The sequence below is a fragment of the Rhineura floridana genome, chromosome 3, assembly GCF_030035675.1.
Source record: "Rhineura floridana isolate rRhiFlo1 chromosome 3, rRhiFlo1.hap2, whole genome shotgun sequence".
In the NCBI taxonomy this organism is placed as follows: Eukaryota; Metazoa; Chordata; class Lepidosauria; order Squamata; family Rhineuridae; genus Rhineura; species Rhineura floridana.
The window spans coordinates 19,115,488-19,141,798 of NC_084482.1; the positions used below are offsets into that span (position 1 = coordinate 19,115,488).

Below are 26,311 nucleotides of genomic sequence, written 5' to 3' on the forward strand. Positions count from 1 at the left end.
GGGTGGTCTCCTCCTGTTGAACGTGACTGGGGCATCCACAGACATGCCAGGCACTGCACAGAAGAAGTGACATGTGAAAGGCTTGAGAAATAGGATAAGGCAGAGGTGGAGAGCCTCTGGCCCTCCAGATGCTGTTGGACTGCAATTCCTGTCAGCCCCATCCAGCATGCAGGACCATTGGTCAGGGATGACGGGAGCTGTAGTCCAGCAGCATCCGGAGGGCCACAGGTTCCCCATCCCCTAAGCTACTAGCAGGTCACCCTATGCAGAAATGAAAGGCAAAAGTGTAATTTACACTAGGGCTATCAACATCTACATTTTCAAATGGTATGTTGAGCCCAGGGGTGACGGACCCAGCCTCCTTCTCGAGGAAGGAGGGGGAAGGCATGAGTTTCAGAAGCCTCAGCCGTTAGGGAGCATGGGCGATCCAGCTGTTGTTGAGTCTAACCCCAACCTTGGGGAAGAGAGCGAGTCGCCCGCCCCGCCAGTTCCCATGGCTGGTCCTGCCCCTCAATGGGACAGCGCTCAGCCCCCCAGCACTCCCACAGGACTGTTGGGGGGTGCTCCTGAGAGAGCAGACACTCCTCCTTCACCCAGCAGTATCTTAGAAACGCCCTCCGCTTCCCCGGCCTCCGCTCTCCCGCCTGCCGATCAGGAACCTGTGCTTTCCGATGAGCCCTCGGAAGCTCGCCCCCCCTCACTGCGCTCACAACGTCGGGAGAAGGGGGCGTGTGTGCGACGGAGTGAGAGGTTATGCCCCAAGACCTCTCCTATTTGAGGCTACCGTGCCCGGAAGTGGATGCTGAGTCAACTTTCCTCACAAGTTGCAGAGCATGTCTTGAGTGCAGTTAGGGATTGTAGTGAGTTAGCATAGGGGTTTCTATGAGGTGCACAGCCTTTGATGTATCCATTACTTTAATAAAACAAGAACTGATTGCACCCTCGTCTCCGACTGGTGGTTCTCGCTCTGAACTGGACATGGTAGATGTGAATACAGCCAAGATATCATCCTAGGCCTCACTTCCCACAAGAGCAGACATTATTTGTTTTTAAAAATTCTGGTCTGCCTTGGGATGGCTTACTAAAAAAACAAAATGAGCATAAAATGAAGGTTCCCCGCCCCTCGGATAGGACAAGGTTCACTGGCAGCTCACTGGCAGCATGTTGCACAGAAAAGAAGAGGTTGCGGTAAGTCTGGGAGGGGCTTTCTGGAAGAAGTGGGTTTTGAGAAATGATTTGAAAGCCTTGAAAGTGATAGGCTGGCTGGGAGAGATGTCTGTTCTAAGCATAGGGGGGCAGTGTGATACGATGAGGGCACAGAGAGGGTTGATAGCAAATCAGATTACAGTGTATAGAGCAGGAAAGGAAACAAAGGGAGGATGAAGACAAGGCCCTCCAGATGGATCAGTATGTATTTCCCACCCCCAATTGATTGACATAGACATAACACATGTCTACTTTGGGACTGTAAGCCTGTGCTGAGATTGTCTACTTCATTGGTTTATGTACCACAGCTATCTGCTGTAGACACGTTAGAAGTAGTCATTTATATATTCTGATTTTTATTACAGTGACCCATTACTAACACATACTCTTCATCTCCATGGATCTGGGCATGGACCTCCATTGCATTTAGATCATGGGTACATCTTCACACATCTAGTCCACTCATGTCTACGTGCATGCATGCATTTATCTGTGCATATGTCTCTGGCCTTGACCAAACTAAACCTAATCATTTTAAGGAGCGGCCTGAGTCTCTGTGCCCTTCTGTCAGTCTCCATCTCTCCAGGCTTCTTTACGTGCTTCACACGAGATGCAGAAGTTTTGCACTTGATACCGAGGTGGTCTGTGTTGTGGAAATATAATTGCAGAGACATCTAAGAGGAGGCACGCAATCCTGACAGGAGCTTCTAAGGGGAATCTTCCGTTGCTGCAGCCTTCGAACTCCTGCAGAGACATCTGCTTTCTGTATCTAGTTTCTCTGCAATGGTTTTTCTTCCATGGTAGTGTTTTGGGATGGATTCCCCTTGGTGGAAAAACATTTGACAAATGTTTACCTCAGTTCTGAAAAGACATGTGGATTTTTGTTTCAGAAAGATGCATGAGCAGAAAACTAGATTACAACCCTTTTCCCCCCTCCTTGGAAAATATATGTCGATATTCTATTCTAATGAAATGTTTTCCATGTGTATTCCTTTGAGGGAAAATAATTCCAAAAGCACTCCCATGGAGGAACAACAAACAAACAAACTCCCGCTGGAGGGAGGTACTTTGGCTGTTGCTGCACTTGAGTGGGGGAGTTTGCCGTCCCTTTAAGAGGGCTGTCAGCTGCCCAGTTTTTTCAGAGATAGAGAGCCTCTCAGCGGCTGTTGCTTTTACTTCCAACTGCTTAGGCATGTCTTTGTGCTGGCCTGGGCCAGGGCTCACATTAATCACAGTCTCTTTAAGAGCCCCTAATTAGGAATGTCTATGTCTCAAAACCTGGCAATTTATTTCCGAGGGTCTGTCACTTTAAAGGGAGAGGTGGAGGGTGGAGAGGACTAGGCGAGGGTGTGCTCAGCACTGTTGAGGGGGGGGAGAAGGAATGTTATCCCGATGGCTTGTCACTGCAGAGACAGGAAACGGATGGCCTAAGGGATTTGGGCCAGCACAGCCCCTCCTCCCTTTCCCTCCATATCCCATCTAGACTCAAATGGGAGTTGGAACGAAAAGGCGGGTGGGTGTTACGGAAACCAAGGGAAGGGAAATAAATGGAAGAATTGGGGAGATGAGGCCCTCAGCCCCTCAGTTAGACTTCTTCCATTTAAACCTGTATGCCTTTGCATCTTGAAAGCAAGGGCATAAGCATTCCTGTTGCTGTGGGGGTCGGTTGGGGGAAAGGAAATATCTCAGGGCAGTGGGCTGTGCTCTTTGTGTGTGTGTGTGTGCGCGCGCACGTGTGTATGGTGTGTCTCTGCATGTGTGTGTTATCCACTCTCCAGAGAACTGTATGGCTTGGCTGGCAGTCACCCCGCTCCCCATCATCATTGTGCTGACTGTGGCTATAAGTGTATATCCTGCCGATTGGCGTATCCTGTTCCCAGATCCCTGGCGCTTTATCCTGGGGTGAACAGGAAGGGCAGCCTGGGAAGGCTCAGGCCGGCGAGAGTGCACACGCAACCCCAGGGCTCTTGGCTGGTGGGGCTTGGGGAGGGAGGTGTGGGTGCTCCTGACACCCCTTGTTGGGGAAGAAGGAGAAGGGAGAGAATAAAGCACCTCCCCCCACCCACCTTGGACACACACATACCAGCCCGAGACAAATTCCTCCTGAGAAATCATTACAGCCACCTCCAGATGCCTTGCCCAGAGGATACTGGAGCTGGGTCTCTTGTGTCGAGACATCTGGAGCTAGTTGCCCTAGCAGTGCAGCTGCTCATTCCATTGGCGATGCCGTGGTCTGGTTTATCTGTGAGGCCCTGGTAAATGGATGGCTTGGTCTCGTGGGCAGGCCCATATAGATGGCCTTCCCTTGCAGCCTGTGGATTCTTCCTGGTATACAGACAAGGCCACTCCCCTGGGCTGTTAGTAAGTAACAAGGCAGGCAGATGGGGGCTGGCAGAAGGCAGGCCGAGGTCAGTGCCCCATTTGCCGTGGTGGACCAGTGTCCAGAGAAAGGGAGGTAGGGAGAGACTATGAGCACAATCCTATGTGGGTTTACTCAGAAGTAAATATTCAATGGGACCTTATTTCCAGGCAAGTATATATAAGATTGCAGCCTAGGATTGCTCTGTAAATTGTCCTTTAACCACTCTGATAATGAACACAACAGGATACTTAGAATGAAGGATAAGCAGTCTTAAATGCTGGAATAACTTCCAACCCCTGGTTCCATAGTCCGTATCAGTGACAGGTTAAAATTGCCACAGTGCAAAGCACCCCCTCCCATTGCTCCCAAACTGCCCACACTAATCTGATTTGATACACAAAAGGGCGATTAAAATTTACAAAGAGCTAATGAAACTACACTAAACTTTTTTGGGGGGGGAAGTGCCTATATAGAATCCAAGAAGCTAGTACTGTGGAATTTAGGACTTTTACACAGCCTGTGTGTTAGGGTGGATGAAATAAGATTATGCCCCAAGGCAATTTCCATCAATTCCCCAGTTACACTAGAGGAAGGCTGCACTTAACCTCTATCTCCTCCCCCCCCCCCCCCGGTGAATTAACGCCAGCCATGTCTCAGAGGTAGGTTTGAAACCATGGGAGGCAAAGGAAGGTGTTTATTTCATGTACATTTCACCTTTCTCCCATCAGGGAATTCAAAGCTGGTGTTCACATGGTTCCCAGGCAGCCTCCCATCCAGGCACTGACCAGACCTAGACTCCTTAAGCTTCAACAAGGTGGCCCCGTGTGCCTTCAGATTATAGCCCTGGGATATTACCTCTTGACATAGCAAATGGGGTTAAAAACAGAACAGGTTAGAAGCCAAGCCAGCCTCCAGCCCTCTGAATGTTGTCTCTTTATTATTTGGTAGAAGGACTAAAAGGGGCTAAAAAGGAAATATCAGAGGTGGATGCTGCAGCAAGGCCACCTTGTCATCGGAGCTTACAGCAGGCCTGCACAATTTGTATCCCTCCATGCCTAAAGCAACCCACTGGCCATGTCTTGCCAACAGCTAGGGGCTCAGTGTTCTTCAGTGTTTGGGATTGCAAAAAAAAAGAGGAGGTGAGGAAGGGGAATGTCAAGGCTGCAACCCACTGCTGATGGGCTGTGTTTGGCTCAGCAGATCCAGAGATGGCATCTCTGTCCTGTTGTTAAAGCACTGACCTTGGTCATTGTTATTCCCTGGGGAAGGGGAAGCAAGTGCCTGTTGAGTGGAGTCAGCTACAGTGACCCATCCACCCCTACCCACTGCCTGTCCAACAGCCCTGTGTCTTTCTATCCGGTTGTCTTGGTTGTTCCTTCCTGTTTGCCTCTGACTGAGCACTGCTCTCTGAGCTGTTCCGTGACCGCTTGGCATACGTTTCAGGTTGGGAAATTGATTGCGCAGCCTAGAGGGCAGGGTGATGGCAGACTGCCCCCTTCTGATCCCAAGTTGACTGTTGTGCTTTAAACACACGCACGCACGCACGCACGCACACACACACCATGGCAGGGTGACGTTTGGCAGAAAGTTAGCTTCTCTGTTCTCAAAGGTGCAATGAAGGGAGAAATGGCCCTCACTGGAATTCTCCCTGCCACACGTCAGTTACAGCACAAGAGCCCGCTTCTGGACCAGGTAATACTAGGAAGGTGACGTAGTGGCTAATATTGTGACTTGATGAGGGATTGTAGCTCGGTGGTGGATGGCTTGCATGCAGAAGATCACAGCTTCAGTCCCTGGTATCTCCAGTTAATGGGATCTCTAGTAGCAGATAATGAGGAAAGGCCTTTCTCTGCCTGAGGCCTTGGAATGCCACTGCTAGCCAGAGTGGCCTATATTGAGGTAGATGGATAAATAGTCTGACCTGGTATTTATTGGAGTAGGAGAAGGAGGAATTAGATTTTTTACCAGTCTTTCACTATTAGATCCCAGGATGGATTACAACCAATACAATATTAAAATTAGTTAAAACAATTTACAATTGGAAGAACAGGGCAGGTCCTAAAATATATCTCTCTCAGGTGCCAAAGGCCAGGGTAAAGAGGTGCATCTTCAGCATATGACTAAAGCTATACAATGAAGGTGCCAGGCGCACCTCTCTGGGGAGGGAATTCCACCACTTAGGGGCTGCCACAAAGAACACTCTCTCCCGGGGTTCCTTAACATCTGTGGGAGGTAGAACTAACTACTGAGAGGGCATGAGGCAGCTGCCTATGTTTCTGTGAGGTGGGAAGTCTCTAGTTCAGACCTCACCTCGGCCACAAAGTCACTAGTTGCCTACCATTCACACCCTCTTTACCTGCTGCCTCAGAGGCTGGCAACTATCCGTCTAGCTTACTGCTCTCAGTGGCTGCTTATCACCCAGTTTTTGCCACCATGTTTCTTTATGGCACTGCAGCAACACAGTGCATGTGGTTATAAGGTACCCATAACCAGGATGGATGCTGGGGAAGAGTTAAGAGGACTGGCAAGCAACCTTGATGGGGCTTTACAAAGCTCATTGTGGCCCCTGGGCTGGATTGTAAAAAGAGCAGGGCTCTGCAGGTCTGTCTCCCCAGGCAGATGCACCTTAGAGAGGAGCCAACACCCCTGTTCCCTCTGTGTGGTCTGAGAATGATTTGGCAGAAATTCCACACGCCCACACCCCCCCACACATACACATTGCTGCAGCCTAACCTCCATGACTGGCACTTTTCTGCAGACGGAAATTAAAATCTTGAGCTTTTCTTGACATGGTCAGATCATAAGAACATGCGATGTTGCCAGTTCTGGTTCAGGCCCTCTCCTCTCCTGCCTCCGGCCCTCCTCACCTTCCCCTCCGTCTTCTCTCTTTTTCAGCTGTGAGGAATGACCGCAACAAGAAGAAAAAGGATGTGAAAGAGGAGGTGGTGGTGGATAGCTACGAAATGACACCTGAACTGGAAGAACTCATCCAGAAAGTCAGCAAAGCTCATCAGGAAACCTTCCCTTCCCTCTGCCAGCTGGGCAAATATACCACGGTAAGGGCTGCGGCCTGCCGCTGCTGCTTTCCCTCTCCTGCTTGTACACATTCCCTGTGAAAAATAATAGGTGCCGTTGGGAGCACTGGGCATCTCTCAGATCAGCTAAGTCTGGACCACCATGCCTCAATTGTGATCCTAAACGACTGGTTTCTGAACATATTATTCCTGTGCCTTGCTTCTTTCTGGGTAGCATCCAACGAAATCGTTCTCGGAGAAGACCCATTGAAATAAATGTACCTCAGATTTACAGATAATGATTTCATTGGGTCTACTCAAAGTACGGCTTAGTTGGATAAAGCCCTATGGGTCTTGCACATTGTGACGAGTTTGCATTACATTCTCTCTGGGTTATTTCCAATTTTTAAGGACGGTGTACAACTGGGACCTGCAACAAAATGTTGCAGTGTGGAATGCTCCAGTTCAGGATTCCAGGCATTTCATCCTATTCTTCCCACCCCACTCCCCTATGGTTTTCCAGAGTTTCCCTCCATCGAGCAGTCAGTTAGCTTTCTGAGTCCGCTGAGCATACTTAGTCCTCACTGGGCTATTTGAGAGGTCCCCCCCCCATTTTTTCAGACTTCTACAAACCTTGAGGTTTCCTCAAGTCCCCTTATGCATGGATGATGCTATTTTGATTAATGAAGGACCAGCACTATCAGAGAATTGTGACTGCTATTTGTATATATAAAATGGACTGGTATAGATGTACTCCTAGTCAGTACCTTCCTTGAGGTGTGTGGGTATTCTAGTCCATCATTCTTCAGCTGTTGGGTTGGGACCCACTGATGAGTCACACAGACTGGTCTAAGTTGGGTCGCAGCAGCAACTCCTCCACCTTACAAATATATGGTATACAATTAAAAAGTGGGTCTCCAAATGCATGCTTGGGCTAAAGGTGGGTCCTTTGTCTGAAATGGTTGTGGACTATATTGTCCTAGTTCATTGATCTTCAGCTGGTCGTGTTCTGGCCTAAAGTGGGCTGCATCAGTAGCGCCGCTATCATTGTCATTTTGTTGTTGTTAAAGATTGTGTAGGATTTTTGAAAAAAGAAAAGGGGAGGGGAAAATGGCAGATGAGGGAGGGAATGGAGAAGATGGCAGGAAGACAGAGCAGACAAAGACACTCATTTATAGTAGTGAAAAAGTTGAGTTGGTCCCGTGTTTCCAGGTGGGGTTAAAGATAGGCCACAGGTTTGAAAATGTTAAAGACTATTGTTCTAGTTCACTCCCAGCATCAGCCTCCCCCAGCAGGGTCGAGGTGAGGCAGGGTGGGCAGAAAGGAAATTAGAATCCATTGATAGATCTCTAGGTGATTTGCATGAGATCAGCAAGGATTCCTGACTTCAAGCATCAGCTAAAAAGCTTTTCCTTCCTAATTAAGTTGCTGAAAAAGAACACTGGGGGGAATGGAGATGGGTTGGGTAGAGGATGAGGAGTGGATATTTCTGTAGAACGACTTCACAAGGACTTGTGAACTTAGTTTGGATACTGATCACTAATTCCGAGGCTAAGGCGCCCTCAGGTGCCGTGTCCCTTTGTTTGAAGGTACAGCCCCTCCTTCTAAGCCACTACATTGCACTAGGCTCCTGCTGGTGAACTTTGGGTTCTAGTAAAACAACAACAAAAATAGATCCCACAGGCTTGAAGTCTGCTCATCTTTGCTCTAAGGGATGTTGACTGGTGAGAGAAACTCCCAGCTACATTAACCATGCAGGCCCTCCTGTATCTGCACACACACGGAAGATATGAGGGTTGGGGTTGGGGGGGGCAGGCAGCAGTACTAATCCCTGTCCTTTCATTCTTTCCTCATTTCTAGAATTCTAGTGCAGATCACAGAGTACAGCTAGACCTGGGACTGTGGGACAAGTTCAGTGAACTTGCTACCAAGTGCATCATCAAGATTGTGGAGTTTGCCAAACGTCTCCCAGGCTTCACCACCCTCAGCATCGCTGACCAAATCACCTTGCTCAAGGCGGCCTGCCTAGACATCCTGGTGAGGGGCTGAGCCATAGCAGGCAGTGGGAGCTGATGGAAAAGGGAGGGTGTATACATTTTAATGGGGGCTTACACTTACATATGACCCTCCATGGCGCAGAGTGGTAAGCGACGGTAACACAGCCGAAGCTCTGCTCACGGCCGGAGTTTGATTCCAACGGAAGGAGGAAGTCAAACCTCTGGTAAAAGGGGTCGAGGTCCACTCAGCCTTCCATCCATCCATGGTCTGTAAAATGAGTACCCGGCATATGCTGGGGGGTAAAGAAAGGCCGGGGAAGGAACTGGCAATCCCACCCCATATATACGGTCTGCCTAGTAAACATCGCAAGACGTCACCCTAAGAGTTGGAAACGACTCACACTATAAATGCGGGGACACCTTTACCTTTACCTTTACACTTACATAGGGCTGCATGTACTTTGGACTGTAAACAATGGAGAAGAGCAGGATGTTGAAGCCCTTTGTTGGAAACTCTACTCAGCTCCATCTCTGGCTGCTGAGGTTTCCCTGGGCATCTTCCAAACACTTCTAAGCCTGTCACTGTAGGGTTAAAGGCCAAAGCACTCCCTTGAAAGTCTGAGATTCTCAGGATACTGAACTGTGCACCTAACACAGAACTGCCAAATGCATGCAGCTCTGCATGCAGACCTAGTTAAAACCTCCATAGATCCCCGTCCATGTTATTTTCTTTCTGATCATCTTATCTGTGCTTCCCTCCATCCTCTGCAGATGCTTCGTATTTGCACCCGCTACACCCCAGAGCAGGACACCATGACCTTCTCAGATGGGCTGACCCTGAACCGTACCCAGATGCACAATGCTGGATTTGGGCCTCTCACTGACTTGGTCTTTGCCTTTGCTGGACAGTTGCTGCCTCTTGAGATGGACGACACAGAGACAGGCCTGCTCAGCGCTATCTGCCTCATCTGCGGAGGTAATGACCCCATGGCAACCCCTGCAGGCATTCTTTTTGCCAATACGGGCTGGCGAAGGGAGCCTTGTCTTTTTCAGGAGAGGTCTCTGATTCTTACAGAGGGAGTTTTATAAGTCTCATGCACCACATTTTGCAAGGTGTCTAAAGTGGCGCTGGCTGTGATTATCTCCTTTTTCTCCATGCAAAGGGAGGGTAATGACATCCATATCTGCAGATTCCAGGCACTTCATTCTGTTTCTGTCTCAGTGTGTGCACGTGCATCCGTGCATGTAGAACACCAACCAGAGAGGCCAATATCTTCAATTAGAAAATTATGCCAGTCAGATACTTTTGTATAGCTATGCTAAAGGGTGGCACACTTGGCATTTTGGGCCTGCTTACTCTTACGCGCATATCTGACATCTGCCCCTTTCTGAATTCCACATGGCTGTTCTATGATGTAGCTATTGTATAATGCAGTATCTTCTTCCTGATTGATCGATTGGTTGATACATTTATTGCATTTCCTCCCCCCCATCTATCTGTGAAATAAACAAGGCATCCTGGGAAAGTTGCAAGCAACAAAACAAACAGTACTCCCTCATGTCATCTTTCTCTTCTCTCCAGATCGAATGGACCTGGAGGAGCCAGAGAAAGTAGACAAGCTGCAGGAGCCACTGCTGGAAGCGCTGAAGATCTATGCTCGACGACGCCGACCAAACAAGCCTTACATGTTTCCCCGCATGCTGATGAAAATCACCGACCTGCGGGGGATCAGCACCAAAGGTGAACATAAACACAACTCCCCATATGCAAGAGCGTACGGCCATTGCAAACGCCGCACCCTGAATCCAAATGTGTGGGGCACTAGTAGCTCGTGCCCATTGGAACTGGTGGGGTGGAGGGCAGGGAAGCCAGCAGTAGGTGGGAGCCAGAGTCAATTGCAGAGAGAGCCAACTAATCCTAGTTTTGTCCCCATCCTCCCTGCTGAGTTCTTAAAGGGTAACATTGTGACTAAGGAGGAGGAGGGAGCTGACAGCCAGGGCCATCTTCTGGACTGGATGTAAGAGAGAAGGCAGGCTGGAGGGGGGGCTGAGGTTCATTAGAGTGAATGGGGCTGAAGAGATACAGTGCCCCACTCACCTGAATGTACCAGGCTTTACTGGCATGGTTTTCTGCCTGAAACTGATTGTCATGCAGAACGTGTGTCTGTAACTTCGGTCATGCAGAACCTCTCTAATGGCAGACTGAATATGAGCCTCTTAATTGTAAACAAATCAGTTGGGGTGGCTTCTGCCTCTTAGGCCAGTCAGACTAGTAGATGTTGGGGGTTATGAATTGTATTCAATCTCTCTCTGTCCAGACTAGGGATGGGGAACATCTGGTTCTCCAAGTGTGCTTTGGCCATATGGTCACATCTGCACAATACAGTTAAAGCACCATGATACCACATTAAACACTCATGGCTTCCCTCAAAGATTCATGGGAACTGTAGCTTGTTAAGGTGCTGAGAGTTGTTAGGAGATTGCTCACAGAGCTACAATTCCCAGCATCCTTCACGAACTACAATTCCCAGGATTCATTGGAGGAAGCCATGACTGTTCAAGTGGTATAAGAGTGCTCTAAATGTCTGGTGTGGATATCTCATGACTGACAACTGGCCCTGCTGGTTGGGGTTGATGGGAGTTGGAATCCTGGAACATCTGGGGCGCTCCACCTTTCTCTCCCCTGCTACAGGTAGATACACCCTTTTCAGTGCTAATCTCAGGTGCCTCAAAACAGGGCTAATGAGAACCAAAAACTTGTGGTGCATTCGTTTTCAGCACTGCCGTGTTCTGCTTCCTGGCACTGTGGAGGAACTACTGTTCACATTAACTCCCCCTTTTGCCCACAACATGCTTAGCATTGGATGGGAGCTTAGGGGATCTCGGGGATCTCTGCTTTCTCCCCAGGAGGGGAAGTTGCCAAGCGCAACCCTCTCTCCAGAGTGCCAGAAAACAAAATGGCAGCATTGAAAGCATGGGGGGGACCCCTGTTCTTTGCCTCCATGGCAAACCTTTGGTTCCTCCATATCAAGGCATCTACCTCTCCCAGGAGCTGTGAAGAATCTCCTGGGGGGGGGTTGCGCACAGCTTTGCCCACAGGTGGCCAGTTGTCTGTCAGTGCACTAGAATACACTGGGGGCCCATCTACACGATAAATCTAAAGCACTATGATACTACTTTAAATAGTCATGTTTTCCCTCACAGAATCTTGGGAAGTGTAGTTTGTGAAGGGTGCTGAGAGTTGTTAGGAGACCCCTATTCCCCTCACAGAACTACAATTCCTAGAGTGGTTTAACAATCAATCCCTCTTCCCAGGAAACTCTGGAAATTGTAGCTCTGTGAGGGAAACTGAGGTCTTCTATCAACTCCTAGCACCCTTCACAAACTACAGTTCCCAGGATTCTTTTGGGGGAAGCCGTAACTGTTTAAAGTGGTATGATACTGCTTTCAGTGTATAGTGCAGATGGGGCCTACCTCCTGCTATGGGCTTGCAGCATTACCAGTGAGAAGCATGTAGCAGCAGTGCCCGGGGTGAGCCCTGTGAACAGCAAAGCTTGCAGTGCAGCTCTTCTTACCATCTCCGCTGCTGGGGAAACTCTGGGCATCTCACGCCTGTCTTTCCTCTCCTCTGCTTCCCACCCCCCAACTACAGGGGCCGAACGAGCCATCACCCTGAAGATGGAGATTCCTGGCCCTATGCCGCCACTCATCCGAGAGATGCTGGAAAACCCTGAGATGTTTGAAGATGAGTTGTCACAGCCCCCGCCGTTGGCAGAACCCCCCAGCACTGAGGAGAGCCCGACTGTCCCCAAGAGCCACGAGGAGGAGGAGGAGGCGGCCCCCTAGCATCTCAAAGAGAGCCAGGATCTAGGCTAAGAGAGGCCGGAAGAAAAACCAGTTCCACCTGTATCTCCTCCGTCCTGCCCGCTGCCCATTTCCTCCAGGACTCTTTCCTAACACTTGGCCTTTTCCTGCTCTTGGCCTGTAGGCCACTGGGGTTGGGATGTTATGGCAACACTCCAGACCAACTAAGGAGGCTCTGCATTTCCCCTCTCCTCCGCTGTGTTTGGTGACTTGGGGGTTGGATGCCTCTTGCCTTAAGCCTTATCCCTGCGGGGCCTTGGATGTATATTCTGAACTAGCCTTTTGCCCCTCAAAACCCCCAGAGCTTTGCCAAAGTCCCAGGTTGCCTGCCCAGTTGAGTCGGGCACCCTCAAGCCAAATATTCAGGACCCGGGAAGCCCCCAAGGGGCTTAGGCTTGGAGACCTTTCCTTTCAAAATGGGATGAGATCCAAATGTGCAATCCATGCCCCCACCCATCCACCGCCTGTCAGAAAAGGGGCACTTCAAGAGCCCATAGAGAGACTCTGCAACGTGGGGGGGGGGCATGCAATGGCCCCAGCCTCCTCCCTCCAGTCCACAGTCCTAACTAGAGGCTAACTGTACCCTTCAGCCTCCCAACCCAGGAACCCAGGCATCCAGTACACTATTTATTCAAGTCTCTAAAGACAGACAGAGGGATAGTTATTCTCCCCTCCCCACCAGTTCCACACACAAGGAATTTGGACCAATGACCATAGGATGTGGGGAGAGTGGAGCCAGAACGTCACCATGCACGTCCTTATTGTGGGATTTCTGGATGGGGTGTGCACACTAATATCCATCTCTTATGGATTCCAATGGGATGTGGATTTTATTTTTAAGGGAGGTGAGTTGGGGGGACAGGGAAGGGGGCTTCTTTTTTGTTAGCTGTATAAAGTGCTAATGTTTCATTGTCGGGGCGGAGATTAATCCCATAGCAGGTGTGGGGCAGAGGGGCGGCAGTTCTTCCTTCCCCCTGCCTCTTCCCTCCCAAGGCAGAGGGGGCAGCCGGGTTGGCAGGGGGCGGTCTCTGTTCTTGCTTGGGATGCTTTTGACCCCGGTTCTACAAATTCTGGGAAACAGACCCCAAAGGACACTAGATACCAAAGATATCAAGAAAAGGGTGAGGGTTAGAGGTGCCAGAGCTGCAGACTTGAAGCCATTTCCTGTCCCTCAGGTCCCTCTGCTCCCCCCACCCCAGTAAGAACCAGCTGCCCTCTAAAAGGTTGTGTGGAGGGGGGGCACTGTTTACCTTAACTGGCCTTTTAACTCGGCTCCCCCAGCACTTTGATAAAGGGGAAGGGGCGGGTCACTCCTCCTATAGGAAACTCTGTCCCTCCCCAAGGCCTAGAGGGGAGGCCTGCTTCGCTTCACAACTCCAACGGACCAAATATGACAAATGCTCTCTCAGTAAAGAGCAAAAGTCTTGCAGAGGACACCGTGCCCAACTCCCGAGCAATATGAAATGAATGAAACCCTAACACTACAAGGGGGCAAGGGAGGGGCATCGTGTCCCCACCGTTGGCTGGTGTTTCCCTATTTGCAGCTGCTGTTCCATCTCACCCTATGGTCTCCCTCCCCGCTGCCACACCTTCTTGAGAAGAGAAAGGCAGAGGCAGACAAGCCAGAGCACCTTTTCCTGCAGGCCTTTGCAGCAGAACGGAGGGAGAGCAAGAGCTTCCCCTCCCCCCATTGTAGGGAGGGGAGAGAGGGTGGGGGAGAGGTTGCCCATCTTTTAGCCTCCTCTGCTGTTTTGGAAGTGAGAGCTGAAGGTGCTGCTGCCCCCTGCTGGCCATGGATGGGCAACACTTTTGGTGGATTTATTTATTTGCCTGTGTTTACACCAGGGGATTGGTAGCATGGGGAATTGTTGTGCCTTCTCTCACTCCAGAGCAGGTGAAGGGGGGGGCACAATACCCCAAAGGACAAGAGGCTCTGTCAAACTGATCTTGGTTTCCTTCCCCAGTCGTTTTAAGCTGCCAAAGTAAGTAAATAAATAAATACCCCGGGCCTTAAAATGGGGTCTGGTGTGGGGCGGGGATGGAAAAGAGGGTGAAACCCTTCTGTGATGTTTACAGACCAGCTTTCCATGATATTTTAGAGGAATCTCTCCTGCCCCTGCACTCCCAGCCGTGCCGCAGAAAAGGGGACTTTTCTATTTTTGCAAAATAAAGTGATGGAAACTCAAAACACCTCTTTCAAATGTTATTTGTTTCTCTCTCTCTCTCTCTCTCTGTTTTCTAGCCCTGGGGTCCCTCTAGAAGGAAGGGTGGAATATAATTTAATAAATAAATTAAAATTCACATGGGACAATTCAAAATCTACCAGTTTGCACTCTGCAGTTATTCTGGGATCCACCCAGCAGAGGCAGAGGCTGAAACCACCACTGACCACTTCTGGATCAATTCAAGGTTGAATCACAGAACCTTTGTTTTATATTTGTTTTGGATTTTTTAGTACACAATCCTGAGGGCAGGCTAGAAATTTTAAAAAGAAATAATACCTGCTGCCATGAGAAGTGGGGCTTGGGGTTATATATTGGCTGTATTCATACCTACTATTTGAAAATGTAGATGTTTGTGGCTCTACCGTAAATCATACATTTGTCTTTAATTTCTGCATAGGGTGACAAGCTAGAATCTTAGGGATGGGGAACCTGTGGCCCTCCAAATGCTCCTGGACTATAATTCCCATCATCTCTGCCCATTGGCCATGCTAGCTGAGGCTGATGGGAATTGGAGTGCTAAGTTAATTATTGCTAGGTTAATTACAATGCACAAATAACTAAAGGGATTCAGTATTACAAGGCATGGTAATGGCTGCCAGTGCAGATATTAGAGAATGAAACAAAATTCATGGAAGATAGACCTATCAATCAACAGCTGTTAGCCATAATGGCTAACAAAACCTCAGTGATCAGATAGTATATTTCACTCAGAATAGAGGTGTTGCAGTCAAAAAATAGGGAATGGTTACCAACTTTATCCCCTCCAGGTGAGCTTGCCAAAAGCATCTGCCTGGTTGGGTAAGTCCAGTGAGGGTAAGTGTGTATACCAGGGATGCAACCTATTTGTCTCATCACTGCCTTCAACAGTTGTGTGGAAGAGGGAATTGTAGCGCAAGGAGTCTCAGCTGGATGTAGCACACTGTTGAACCTGCAGAAATCCCATCTACCCAGCTGTAAAAGGTCCAGGAAGCCAGTCCTTGGCATCTGGACTTGCAATATCTGCATTATGGAGTTGTTCACTGTCTGGTTTCTTGGCTCCACCTCATTCCCACTTGATGGAGAGTGAGGGCAATACTTGGCCACCCCAAAGTACTCCATCATGATTTCCCCCCATGTATTATAGTGTTCCAGGGGGTTCCAGACAGGGACTTCAATGGCTCATTGAGATATTGTAAAGGATAATTGGCAACAATTTTGTTCTTGGGTTTTTTGGGTTTTTTTTGATTATCAGATTTTCCCTGTTAAAGGGAATGAAAAAAATATGGACAAAAAATACAGACTAGTATTTTGATGCCAATATCGTCGTACGGACATTACAAAACAGTGGCATGCCTGAGAAAGCACAGATCTCACAACACACATACACACACCCCAAAGCGCACTCGGTTAGGTTGGCCAGATGCAAAAGAGGACAGGGCTCTTACCCCTTTTAGAAGTTGTGCAGAAGAGAGAATTGGGGCAGGTGTAGCTTGCATGACAAATTACACTTGCCAAAATTCCTCCTCTTGCAAAACTATGAAAGGTGCTTGAGCCCTTGTCCCCTTTTGTGTCTGGCCAATCTTTCTTTGGGTTGGAGTGTCATCCTGGTTTATTGCTGTCTCTATTGCTATACCGTTTGCACTTGATCAGCAGTAACTTATTGGGAAATTACCACTGGAGATCCAGCAGCACTTTTACCACTGTTTCCCCTGCAGTTCTTAAAAGGGATTGTACAGAACATCTGTTTCAATCCTCCAGAGCCTAAAAGGTTGGCTAGAGTCTTTTGAGAGGTAGTACTTTCCATACTGTTGCACAGACTAGCTGCAGTCTTCTACCTCCCTCAGCATATGATGAGGAGAGGTAAAATTGAGCATTTATATTGCATTTTTGAGTGTTCAGAGCATTTCACATATATGATTGTGTCATTGTACTGTGATGTTTACAACAAGCTGGTAAGGGAGACCTTTTTTTTATTAACCCCATAGTGCAGATGGCACCTCCAGACTGTCAGTATTTTGCACACCAGAACTTTGTTTGTGCATTTAAAGTGGATTAAAGCATTCTGTTGCCCTAGTGTAACAAATCCACTTTAAAAAAAAAAAAAACCTCCCAGACTGTTTGCAGTTTGGAAAATGATGGGAAAACACACTGAAAAGTATAGGATGAACTAATGGCTAATGGGAGGTTATAAGCTCATTGCCTTATAACCATCCTGCAAATGAATGCTCAGTAAAGATAGGATATAGTTTAGTGTCCATGTATGCTTTGTGCAAACAGAGCAGGATGAATGCTCAATGAATGTCTGGAGGGAGGGGGCTCAGATTGGATTCGGTGAGTCTTGCTGACTCTTTAGCTGTGTAAGAGAGCGTCTCCCAGTTGATTTCAAATGTCAGGAGGGGCATGCTTCTGAAATATGTAGCTGGAGTTCACTGCTTTTGCATTATGCTTCTGCACTAGAAGCCCTTGCCTCCCCCTAGCACAAGCTCCTTGCGATAAGCACATAACAAAGGGAGGGATTGAATTACGGTGATTGTCCTGCAAACATGAGTGTAGTTTTGCTATTTGTCCACCAGATGGTTCTAGTGTTGCTGTAATGGCTGGTGTAATGCCATTCTTAAGGTTGAGCTACATCTTACAAAGCAAAATGTGTGTTACCAAATAGTTACAGGTGCAGAAAGCATTTGGAGGGAAGAAGTGGGAAGGCAGGTGGATGGGTGCTTAACCCTACCCTCACCTTTCGGTTCTTTCCTGGAAGTGAGTGAGAGAGAGAGAGAGAGAGAGAGAGAGCACAAAGCAAGTTCAGCCCCCTCCCTTTGCAAATCTTGGGATGTGGGTAAAAAATGACATATTTGTACAGGGGAGGATCAGTAGGTGCAGGATAGGTTAAGCACATCACCACCATCATTTTATTCTCCCCTGCAAATGTTCCTCCTGTCCCTGCAGTTACATTAACTGGGAAATACATCCTTGGGAAACTGATTTGCCGACATAATGTGAAGTTCTACCCTGAAATCCAAACTAGATGTAGCACACAGCCATCCCCTTTCTCTGCAGAAGTTCACAGGTTCAATCCCCAGCATCTTCAGGTAGGCCTGGGAGAGACACCTGTCCAAAACTCGGGAGAGCCATAGCCAGTCAGTGCGTAGACAATACTGAGCTAGGTGAACCAAATGGCCCAACTTGTTAGAAGGCAGTGTTCTATGTTCCTATCCGTATCTTCCCCTGATTTTCTAAATCAACAGCAGTCTTACGAGGCTGTGAGTTTAAGCAGATGAATGGAAGTGCAGGGGGACGCTTAATTGTATCTGCTCAGCAAAGGTTCCCTTTCCATCTGCTGTTCTCTAAACAGAGGAAAATATACAATATATTTTATCCGGAGTGGGGAGAGGAGGAGGGTTGAGTAGAAAACCAGCAAGAAGGAGAACAGGTTCAGTTATCTTTTCCATGCCATTTATCTGCTTAAAGTTACAGCCTTAATGGAGGGGGGAGGCACAACTGCAGGGTCACTTCCAGTTGAGTCTCTGAGAGGAAGGCATATCAAAAGAAGAGGCAGGGAGGACACAAGAGGTATGTGTGTGTGAGAGAGAGAGATGGGGGGGAGAGAATTATCTTCTTTAAACTCTTTATATCAGGTTGGTTAATGTTTTTTTGGCCTGAGGGCACAATGGGAAAGGTGGGTCTCATGTAGGTGGTCGGCATGGCCAGTGTACATGCATATACAGAGTCGTATGCACAATGCATCCCCCCCCTACAGCACATTCACATATACAGGCCACACATGCACACTCACTGCACATGAAGCACACACACAAATCTACACTGAGCACACACACTTAACCACGCATGCAAGCACACTCTCACACTCTCTCACACTCTCTCACACTCTCTCACACTCTCTCACACTCTCTCACACTCTCTCACACTCTCTCACACTCTCTCACACTCTCTCACACTCTCTCACACTCTCTCACACTCTCTCACACTCTCAAGATTGGGCCCCAATTTATGTGTATGAATCCCCTGAACCTCGGTTTAACTTACTTTAATATGTTTTTTATATTATTTGCATTAGGTTTGTTTAAAATGGATATTGATTTTCCCTTCTACACAGTGTACACTGCTTAGAGATTTTTTTTAAAAGTAAATGTTTTAAAATAAAGAAATAGATACAATATGATACAATATAGCTACTCTCTCTGAAATGCTGGACAGCTCCCCACCCCAAGGTAAGCCAAAGTTTCTACCTAGAAAAGCTGGACACTGTGGTTTCTAAATATTATTTATTAACTTTATATCCTGCCCTTCCAGTAGGTGCCCAGGGCAGCAAACAAAAACACTAAAACCACTCTAAAACATCTTAAAAACAGACTTCAAAATATATTAAAACAAACCATCTTTAAAAACATATTTTAAAAATAGCTTTAAAAATACCTTAGAAAGCAACTCTAACACAGACGCAGACTGGGATAAGGTTTCTACTTAAAAAGGGCTTGTTGAAAGAGGAAGGTCTTCAGTAGGCACTGAAAAGATAACAGAGATGGTGCCTGTCTAATATTTAAGGGGAGGAAATTCCACAGGGTAAGTGCCGCCACACTAAAGGTTCGCTTCCTATGTTGTGCAGAACAGACCTCCTGATAACATGCTATCTGCAGGAGGCCCTCACCTGCAGAGTGTAGTGATCAACTGGGTATATAAGAGATAAGATGGTCTTTCAGGTATCCTGGACCCAAGCTGTATAGGGCTTTGTACACCAAAACCAGAACCTTGAACTTGGCCCAGTAGCTAATACGCAGCCAATGCAATTTTTTCAGCAGTGGGGTGACATGATGGTGATATCCTGCTCCAGTGAGCAGTCACACTGCTGCATTTTGCACCAGCTGCAGATTCCAGACCAACCTCAAGGTCAGCCCCAAATAGAGAGCATTACAGTAATCCAGCCTGCAGGTTACCAGTGCATGGACAACAGTGGTCAGGCTATCCCTGTCTGGAAACAGCCACAGCTGTCTTACCATTTGAAGCTGGTAAAAGGCATTCCTAGCCACTAAGGTTACCTGGGCCTCTAGCGACAAAGATGAATCCAGGAGCACCCCAAGACTACAAACCTGCTCTTTCAGAGGGAGTACGACCCCATCCAAAGCAGGCAACTGACCAATTATCCAAACTCAGGAACCACCAACCCACAATGCCTCTGTCTTGCTAAGATTTATACTCAGTTCATTGGCCTTCATCCAGCCCACCACAGAGTCCAGGCACCAGTCCAGGGCTTGCACAGCCTCTCCAGATTCAGATGTTACAGAGAAATAGAGCTGGATATCATCAGCATACTGCTGACACCTTGCCCCAAATCTCCTAATGACCACTCCCAAGGGCTTCATTATACAGCCACGAGAGTGGCTGTGTACTATAGCCAGCATGGATTTTTCACATTCCGCAATGTTAAATTGAAAATACCCCCATGCCATTCTGATGCTTCCCATAAGCTCATTTCAAAACAAAACCTTACAAAATGTATAGTCTTGAACTCAGAAATGCTTGCTTAACAACCCTCTCAATTTTCATGGCGATACACAAAACAGTCAGAGAGAATAGAGAGCTCAAAGTCTAAAAAGAGAGGGGAAAAAACCCAGAGCCCTTTTGGACTTTTTTCTCACAGACTTCTCACAATCTGTTGAAATTCATTAAAAATCAGCCATGTTCACAGAATATCTGTAATCCTAATACTGACCTTGTCCCATACTCTGACCTTCATCTTTTGCAGTTTAAAAGTTTAAAATATGCCTGGCTGATTTTTAATTAATTTAAGAAATTTTGGCTGGAAGCCTATGATAACGTCAGGCATGCTCAGTAAGAACCAACTGTCAGTGTTCTAAAAGCCTCACAGCTGCTTGGCTTGCCTAATCAGGGGGCCACACCCACACCAGACATTGATTTCACTTGAGACAGTCATGGCTTCCCTCACAGAATCCTGGGAAGTGTAGTTTGTGAAGGGTGCTAAGAGGAGACGCCTATTCCACTGACAGAGCTCCGGTGGCCAGACTGGTTTAACAGTCAGCCACTCTGATTAAAGGTCTGTGAGGGGAACAGGGTGTCTCCTAACAACTCTCAGCAGCCTTCACTAACTACACTTCCCAGGATTCTTTGAGAGAAGCCATGCAGAGCTTGGAAAGTTACTTTTTTGAACTACAACTCCCATCAGCCCAATCCAGTGGCCATGCTGGCTGGGGCTGATGGGAGTTGTAGTTCAAAAAAGTAACTTTTCCAAGCTCTGTACTGTCCATAGTGAAATAAAGGCCTGGTGTGGATGTGGCCAGGGACAGTTTTGCTTTAAATTTGGGTGGGAGGCTACATGTACCTGCTGTAGAATAAAAAGGTGAGGGAAACGCTGAAAAGCAATGATACTGTTTACAATGTTTTCCTTTTGGAAAGGAAAGGGTTTTCCCCTCTGCCCAGTGCCCACCCAATCTCCTCCCCTCCCCTGGGTCAGTGTTGGACTACAACCTGGGAGACCAGGGTTCGAATCCCCACAAAGCCCTGAAGCACACTGGGTGACCTTGGGCCAGTCACTGCCTCTCAGCCTCAGAGGAAGACAATGGTAAAACCACCATTTACCATGAAAACCCTATTCAAAGAGTCGCCATAAGTTCGGTCGACTTGAAGGCAGTCCATTTCCATTTTCAAACATGATTCCACAGAAATAAATCCCATTGAACTCAGAAAGTATGCAAGTGATCAAACTAGGGTTGTCAGGCCCAGCCTCCAAGATGTCTTCTGTATCTTTAAAAGACGTGCAGGGGGAATGCACCAGGGGAGCAGGAGACCTGACCTCCTCTCTGAGATATTGTACTGCCCTACAAATCTGTAAAAATGCAAACACAATTTGGGTTGGTCTTTCACAGTCCAATCCACTTGCTGTGTAGCTTGAAAGAATTTGGTAACATGTGCCTCTGAGCATATGATGAGTGGTGGCAACACCTGCAATCAGCTGAAATAATAGAAACAAGACATGTGCAGTGCTGATCTTGTTTTAGCAGGGAGGAAGCAACATTATTAAGACAGTTGATATAGTTCAGATGGTCACTTTAAATATGTCTGATTTACTTTGCAATTTTAGTGACGTTTCCTATAGGAAATCATTTTCTTTTGTTTCTATTTCTGTGAATGTGAAGTACAGCAACACTTTGCAAAATTTACACTAAAAAAGCTCCAAACATAATTGTGGAATAATGGCACTGACTTCTGCAGAATAGTCTCCAGTGGACCTCAGGAGTGTCTCAATTTGCACAAGATAAAACAGTGGGAGGTGAAATATATTCTAGCAAAATTCTAGGTGTGCTCTATGATTTTAATTGACCATGCCCACCTTGCCTTAAATGAAGTGGTTTAAACATAGCAGGCTGAAAACATGCATCCTCTTTTTTCCAACAGGTAGAGTCATTGCTGAAGTAGCAATATATTGTAATCAGTCTGATTTTACATCAAACTGCAGTTTCAGATTCAACTGTTAATGCACCCAAAATAGAAATAGAACATAACCAACAATTTGAAATACAAAAGGCTGCCTTCACCATCATATGACATTGACCAATAAAAAATTATTGAAATTAATAAAAATAAATTTGACACAGATTTCTAGGATAAATAATGAGGGAAATAAAATCTTCTAGTTTAGATTCTCTGTAGAAACATTGGTAACAGGAAAGAAGCAAAGTAAGAACACCAACAAACGTACAAAAATATAATTCTCCATCTTTGGGGATGTCAGGTATTGCCACCACTTACCATATGCTCAGAGGCACATGTTACCATATTCTTCCAAGCTACACAGCAAGTGGATTGGACTGTGAAAGACCAACCCAAATTGTGTTTGCATTTTGACAACTTTGTAGGGCAGTACAATATCTCAGAGAGGAGGTCAGGTCTCCTGCTCCCCTGGTGCATTCACTATAGCTGCCCAATTTCCCTGCTTTTTAAAGTTTGATAGAAATATCTGTGGGCTATAGGTACATTCTTAAACCGCAAGGTTTTTTGCCTATTAGTGAATACAGATGTTAAACAGCATGGGGGACAAGATGGTACCCTGCAGCACCCCACAGACAAACTGCCAGCGGGCTGAAACACAATCACCCAATATTGTTATCTGAAGACAACCCTGGAGATAGGATCAGAACCACTGTAAAACAGTGCCTCCAATACCCATCTCACCAAGTGGTCCCAGAAGGATACCATGGTCAATGGTATCAAAAGCCACTGAGAGATCAAGTAAGAATAACAGGGTCACACTCCCCCTGTCCTCCTCCTGATAAAGGTCACCCAACCAGATGACCAAGGCCGATTCAGTCCCATAACAAGGCCTGAATCCAGATTGGAATGGGTCAAGATAATCTGTTTCATCCAACAGTAGTTGGAATTGCTGCACCGTAACCCTCTTGATCACCTTCCCTAAAAAGGGAGTATTTGCAACCGAGCAGTAGTTGTCACAAACCAATGGGTCCAGGGTGGGCTTTTTCAGGAGCGGTCAGATCACCATCTCTTTCAGGAAGGCTGGGACCATTCCTTCCCACAACGACATGTTGACCACACCCTAGATCCTCTCAGTGATACCCCCTTGGCAAGCTTTAATAAGCCATGGGCAAGGGTCAAGAGGATATATTGCTGGCTGTATCGTTGCAAGCACCTTGTCCACATTATCAGGCTGCATCAACCTAAACCATTCCCGAGAAGTTGCAGCAGAAGTTGCACTGGACACCTTACTGGGAACTACAGTAGATGTGGATGGGGCATCAAGATTTCTATGGAGACCAGCAACTTTACCCTCAAAGTGCTTTGCCAACGATTCACAGTGGGCCTCTGAAGGGTCTAAGACTCAATTTGCTGGTGTTGATGTCAACAGATCCCTGACAATATGGAAAAGTTCCACCGGATGGCTACTTGAGGATGTAATGGTGGCAGAGAAGTGGGCCTTCTTTGCCACCCTCACTGCCACACAGTAGGCATGGTTATTATGTTTTACTCATGCCCAATCAGCCTCACAGCATATCTTTTGCCACTTGCGCTCTAGCCATCATTCAACTAGATAGACAAATGAAGCAAATTTGCATGCAAACATTTATTTTGTTGGGATAATTCTGTTGCCAGTAATCATCACAGGGAAGGACAAAGGAGTCTGCAAGGCACTGACCACTGGGAATCCTGCTCAGCCCCACCTTATTTTCATTGTATTTACAATTGCATTTTCCCTTATCCCATGATGGATGGAACCCAAGACAGCATACCTGTAGTTCTCAGGTCTCCCAGGCCCTGAGCAGAGCTAGATCCTGCTTGTCTTCAGCAAGTGGCTGTCTCATGTCTCTTCCAATCATATGCTCTTCTTGAGGAAGTGACCACATATTTTTTAGTTTCCTTAGCCTGCAATGATAAGCACACTTATTATGAAGTAGTTCCCTAGGGACTTAATTGGATGCTTAGGATTAATAGCGATGAGCTTACTTTCTAAAAAGCAAAAGTCTGGGATTTTGTGAATGTTGAATTTTGCTTCTAGTACTAATATCTATAGTAGAGTGAAACAGGTGAGGCATACACACACTCTTCAGTAGTTATGGGCACATTCAGACACAGAGACAAACATTCCCCACCACATACGAAAATCATAGAAAGTTGTCTCATACTGAGGCAGACCACTGGTACACCTAGTTCAGTATTGTCTACACCATGGGTTGCCAAACTTGTTGCCCCAGAGAGCACATTTCAAATTTTAAGAGAGTGCTGGAGGCACCAGTCACAAAATGGTGAAGCTTGTCCCATAACTGCATTTCCATCCATACTAGAAAAGGCTTGCCCTGTTGAATTTCTGCCTACCACACAGCTGTTAAAGGCACAGGAACTCTGTTTTTTCCCCAAACCAAAGCCTAGAGCTATCATCCTGTGCCCACTTACCTGGGAGTAAGCCCCATTAAGCAAATAGCAATTTAACTTCTGAGTACATACCTATACCATACCATTGTACTGTAAGTTAACATTGTGAATTCTTAATGAGCCCCTGGTCTTTAGCTCCTGCAAAGCTGGAGAGATGCCTAAGCCTGTTTGCAGAGTTTTCACATTTACCTTTAGGAAGGAGGGGGAGTCTTTAACACCCACACATATTGTGTAGTAGCAATTGCAGAAGATAACTTCTAGGTACTACTTAGGGTTGCCAGGTTCCTGGCCTGAGACTGATCCTGTATCTTTAGGAGAAGAGAAAGCCAAGTGCAGGTGTTCTTGCAGGAAAAACCACAAGGTGGAATTCTCCATCCCCCCTGTACAACTTTTAAAGACACAGAAGACCTCTTGGTTGCCAGGCCCAGCCTCCAAAAGGTCTTCTGTATCTTTAAAAGTTGTGGTTTTTCCCATTACAGAGTTGCAAGAACACCTGCACTTGGCTGACTTTCTCTTCTCCTAAAGATACAGGATCAGTCTCAGGCCAGGAACCTGACAACCCTAGTACTACTTGATCTCAGGCAAACCCAACACTGGAAAGATGCATCCTGGTTCTTAGGGAAAAGGGGAGGGCAAAATACAGATTTGAAAGATTACAGAATGAGCCAGAAGAAGTAAAAACAACAGCTCTTTAGGATCCCAGGCATTCCTGTTGCCTGGTATTCAAACAAATCACGTACCAATCACAGCTCTGACTTCATTCACTGGCTAATAACACTGACAGGTGGGAGCAACCAGGTTGGATCATTTCACAGAAATAACTTAGAAGGGGACCTGCACAATTTGCTCCATAACTTTATTTCTAGGGGAGCTCAGACTTCCTCTTTAAAAAAAATTAAAACTCCGTTTCTGAGCTACCTGTTGGGGGCACCACTGAAGGCTTTTGTGCCTGCAGGCAATGGGTTAGCAACCCCAGTCTACATTGGCTGGAATTGGTTTTCCAGAATCCCAAGCAGAAGTGTCTCCCAGCCCTACCCAGAGATGCTGCTGATTGAACTTGGGACCTTCTGCATGCTAGGCAGATGCCCTTTCCCTGAGCTACACCCCTTCCCCATACTGAAACAAACACTTCCCTCCTCACTCATGTTTTCACATAATCTCCCCATCTCTACATTCTCTACATCTATACATTGGGTAGTTTCTCCCTATCTCTCACATCTGCACACATTTCCTTCCTCATACACATAAAGACCTTCCTCTCAAACAAATGTGTATGCACAGAGCCATCCAAAGAAATATGCATCCTTATGCTAAGTAACACCAGATTATGCCCTTGTACTCCTTGTTAATTAATCCAGGGTAATTCTGAGAATTGCAAGTGCCCGGGGGGGGGGGGAATCAGCTTGGGTGCAATCTACGCTGAAGCCTCCTGTTGCTTGCAAGGCATCACTACCTGATTTCTTTTTGCAAACGCAGTTTGTCCCTCACGGGACATGCCCTATGAATACAATGCTGTATCTCCATTGCTCACAATGGCATCCCATGCTGTGGGTCCTTCCAGACTGGTGTTCTGCTGCAGGTGTATTCTGCAACACGTTCTTCACATAATAACATGACATTAATGGTGGATTTATTCTTCTCTAAGCTAGTCCCATACAGCAAAGTGTTTTCATTGGCCACACCTGGAGGCAGAATGGGCTGATCTGCCCATCAGTTGCAAACTTTGAAGCAAATTAAGGTGGTAGACACACT

At 47.0% G+C, this 26,311-nt stretch overlaps 1 protein-coding gene and 1 long non-coding RNA gene across 15 annotated transcripts in view; one reads left to right on the top strand and one right to left on the bottom strand.

Moving 5' to 3' along the window:
- The window catches only part of RARG (retinoic acid receptor gamma), a 165,526-nt gene extending 150,823 nt beyond the window's left edge, over positions 1 to 14,703 (top strand). For 10 of the 12 annotated variants that reach the window (XM_061614772.1, XM_061614768.1, XM_061614770.1 and 7 more), the window contains 5 exons: positions 6,464 to 6,624; positions 8,443 to 8,619; positions 9,351 to 9,555; positions 10,162 to 10,320; positions 12,232 to 14,701. In XM_061614772.1, coding sequence (XP_061470756.1) covers positions 6,464 to 6,624; positions 8,443 to 8,619; positions 9,351 to 9,555; positions 10,162 to 10,320; positions 12,232 to 12,425 — 896 coding nt within the window. In that variant the 3' untranslated portion in view covers positions 12,426 to 14,701. Of the gene's footprint in view, positions 1 to 6,463; positions 6,625 to 8,442; positions 8,620 to 9,350; positions 9,556 to 10,161; positions 10,321 to 12,231 lie in introns of all 12 variants that reach the window. The other 2 variants (XM_061614775.1, XM_061614777.1) reach the window with 2 other exon arrangements.
- On the bottom strand, positions 1,355 to 26,214 carry LOC133379462 (uncharacterized). Of its 3 annotated transcripts, XR_009761180.1 has the most exons (4): positions 26,013 to 26,214; positions 23,920 to 24,052; positions 6,302 to 6,463; positions 1,355 to 2,067 (listed from the first exon to the last, which is right to left on the bottom strand). It is a non-coding gene; the product is annotated as an uncharacterized LOC133379462 (long non-coding RNA). The 3 variants fall into 3 exon arrangements; XR_009761179.1 differs by lacking the exon at positions 6,302 to 6,463; XR_009761181.1 differs by lacking the exon at positions 1,355 to 2,067 and having other exon boundaries at positions 5,478 to 6,463.
- Positions 26,215 to 26,311: the final 97 nt, after the last annotated feature.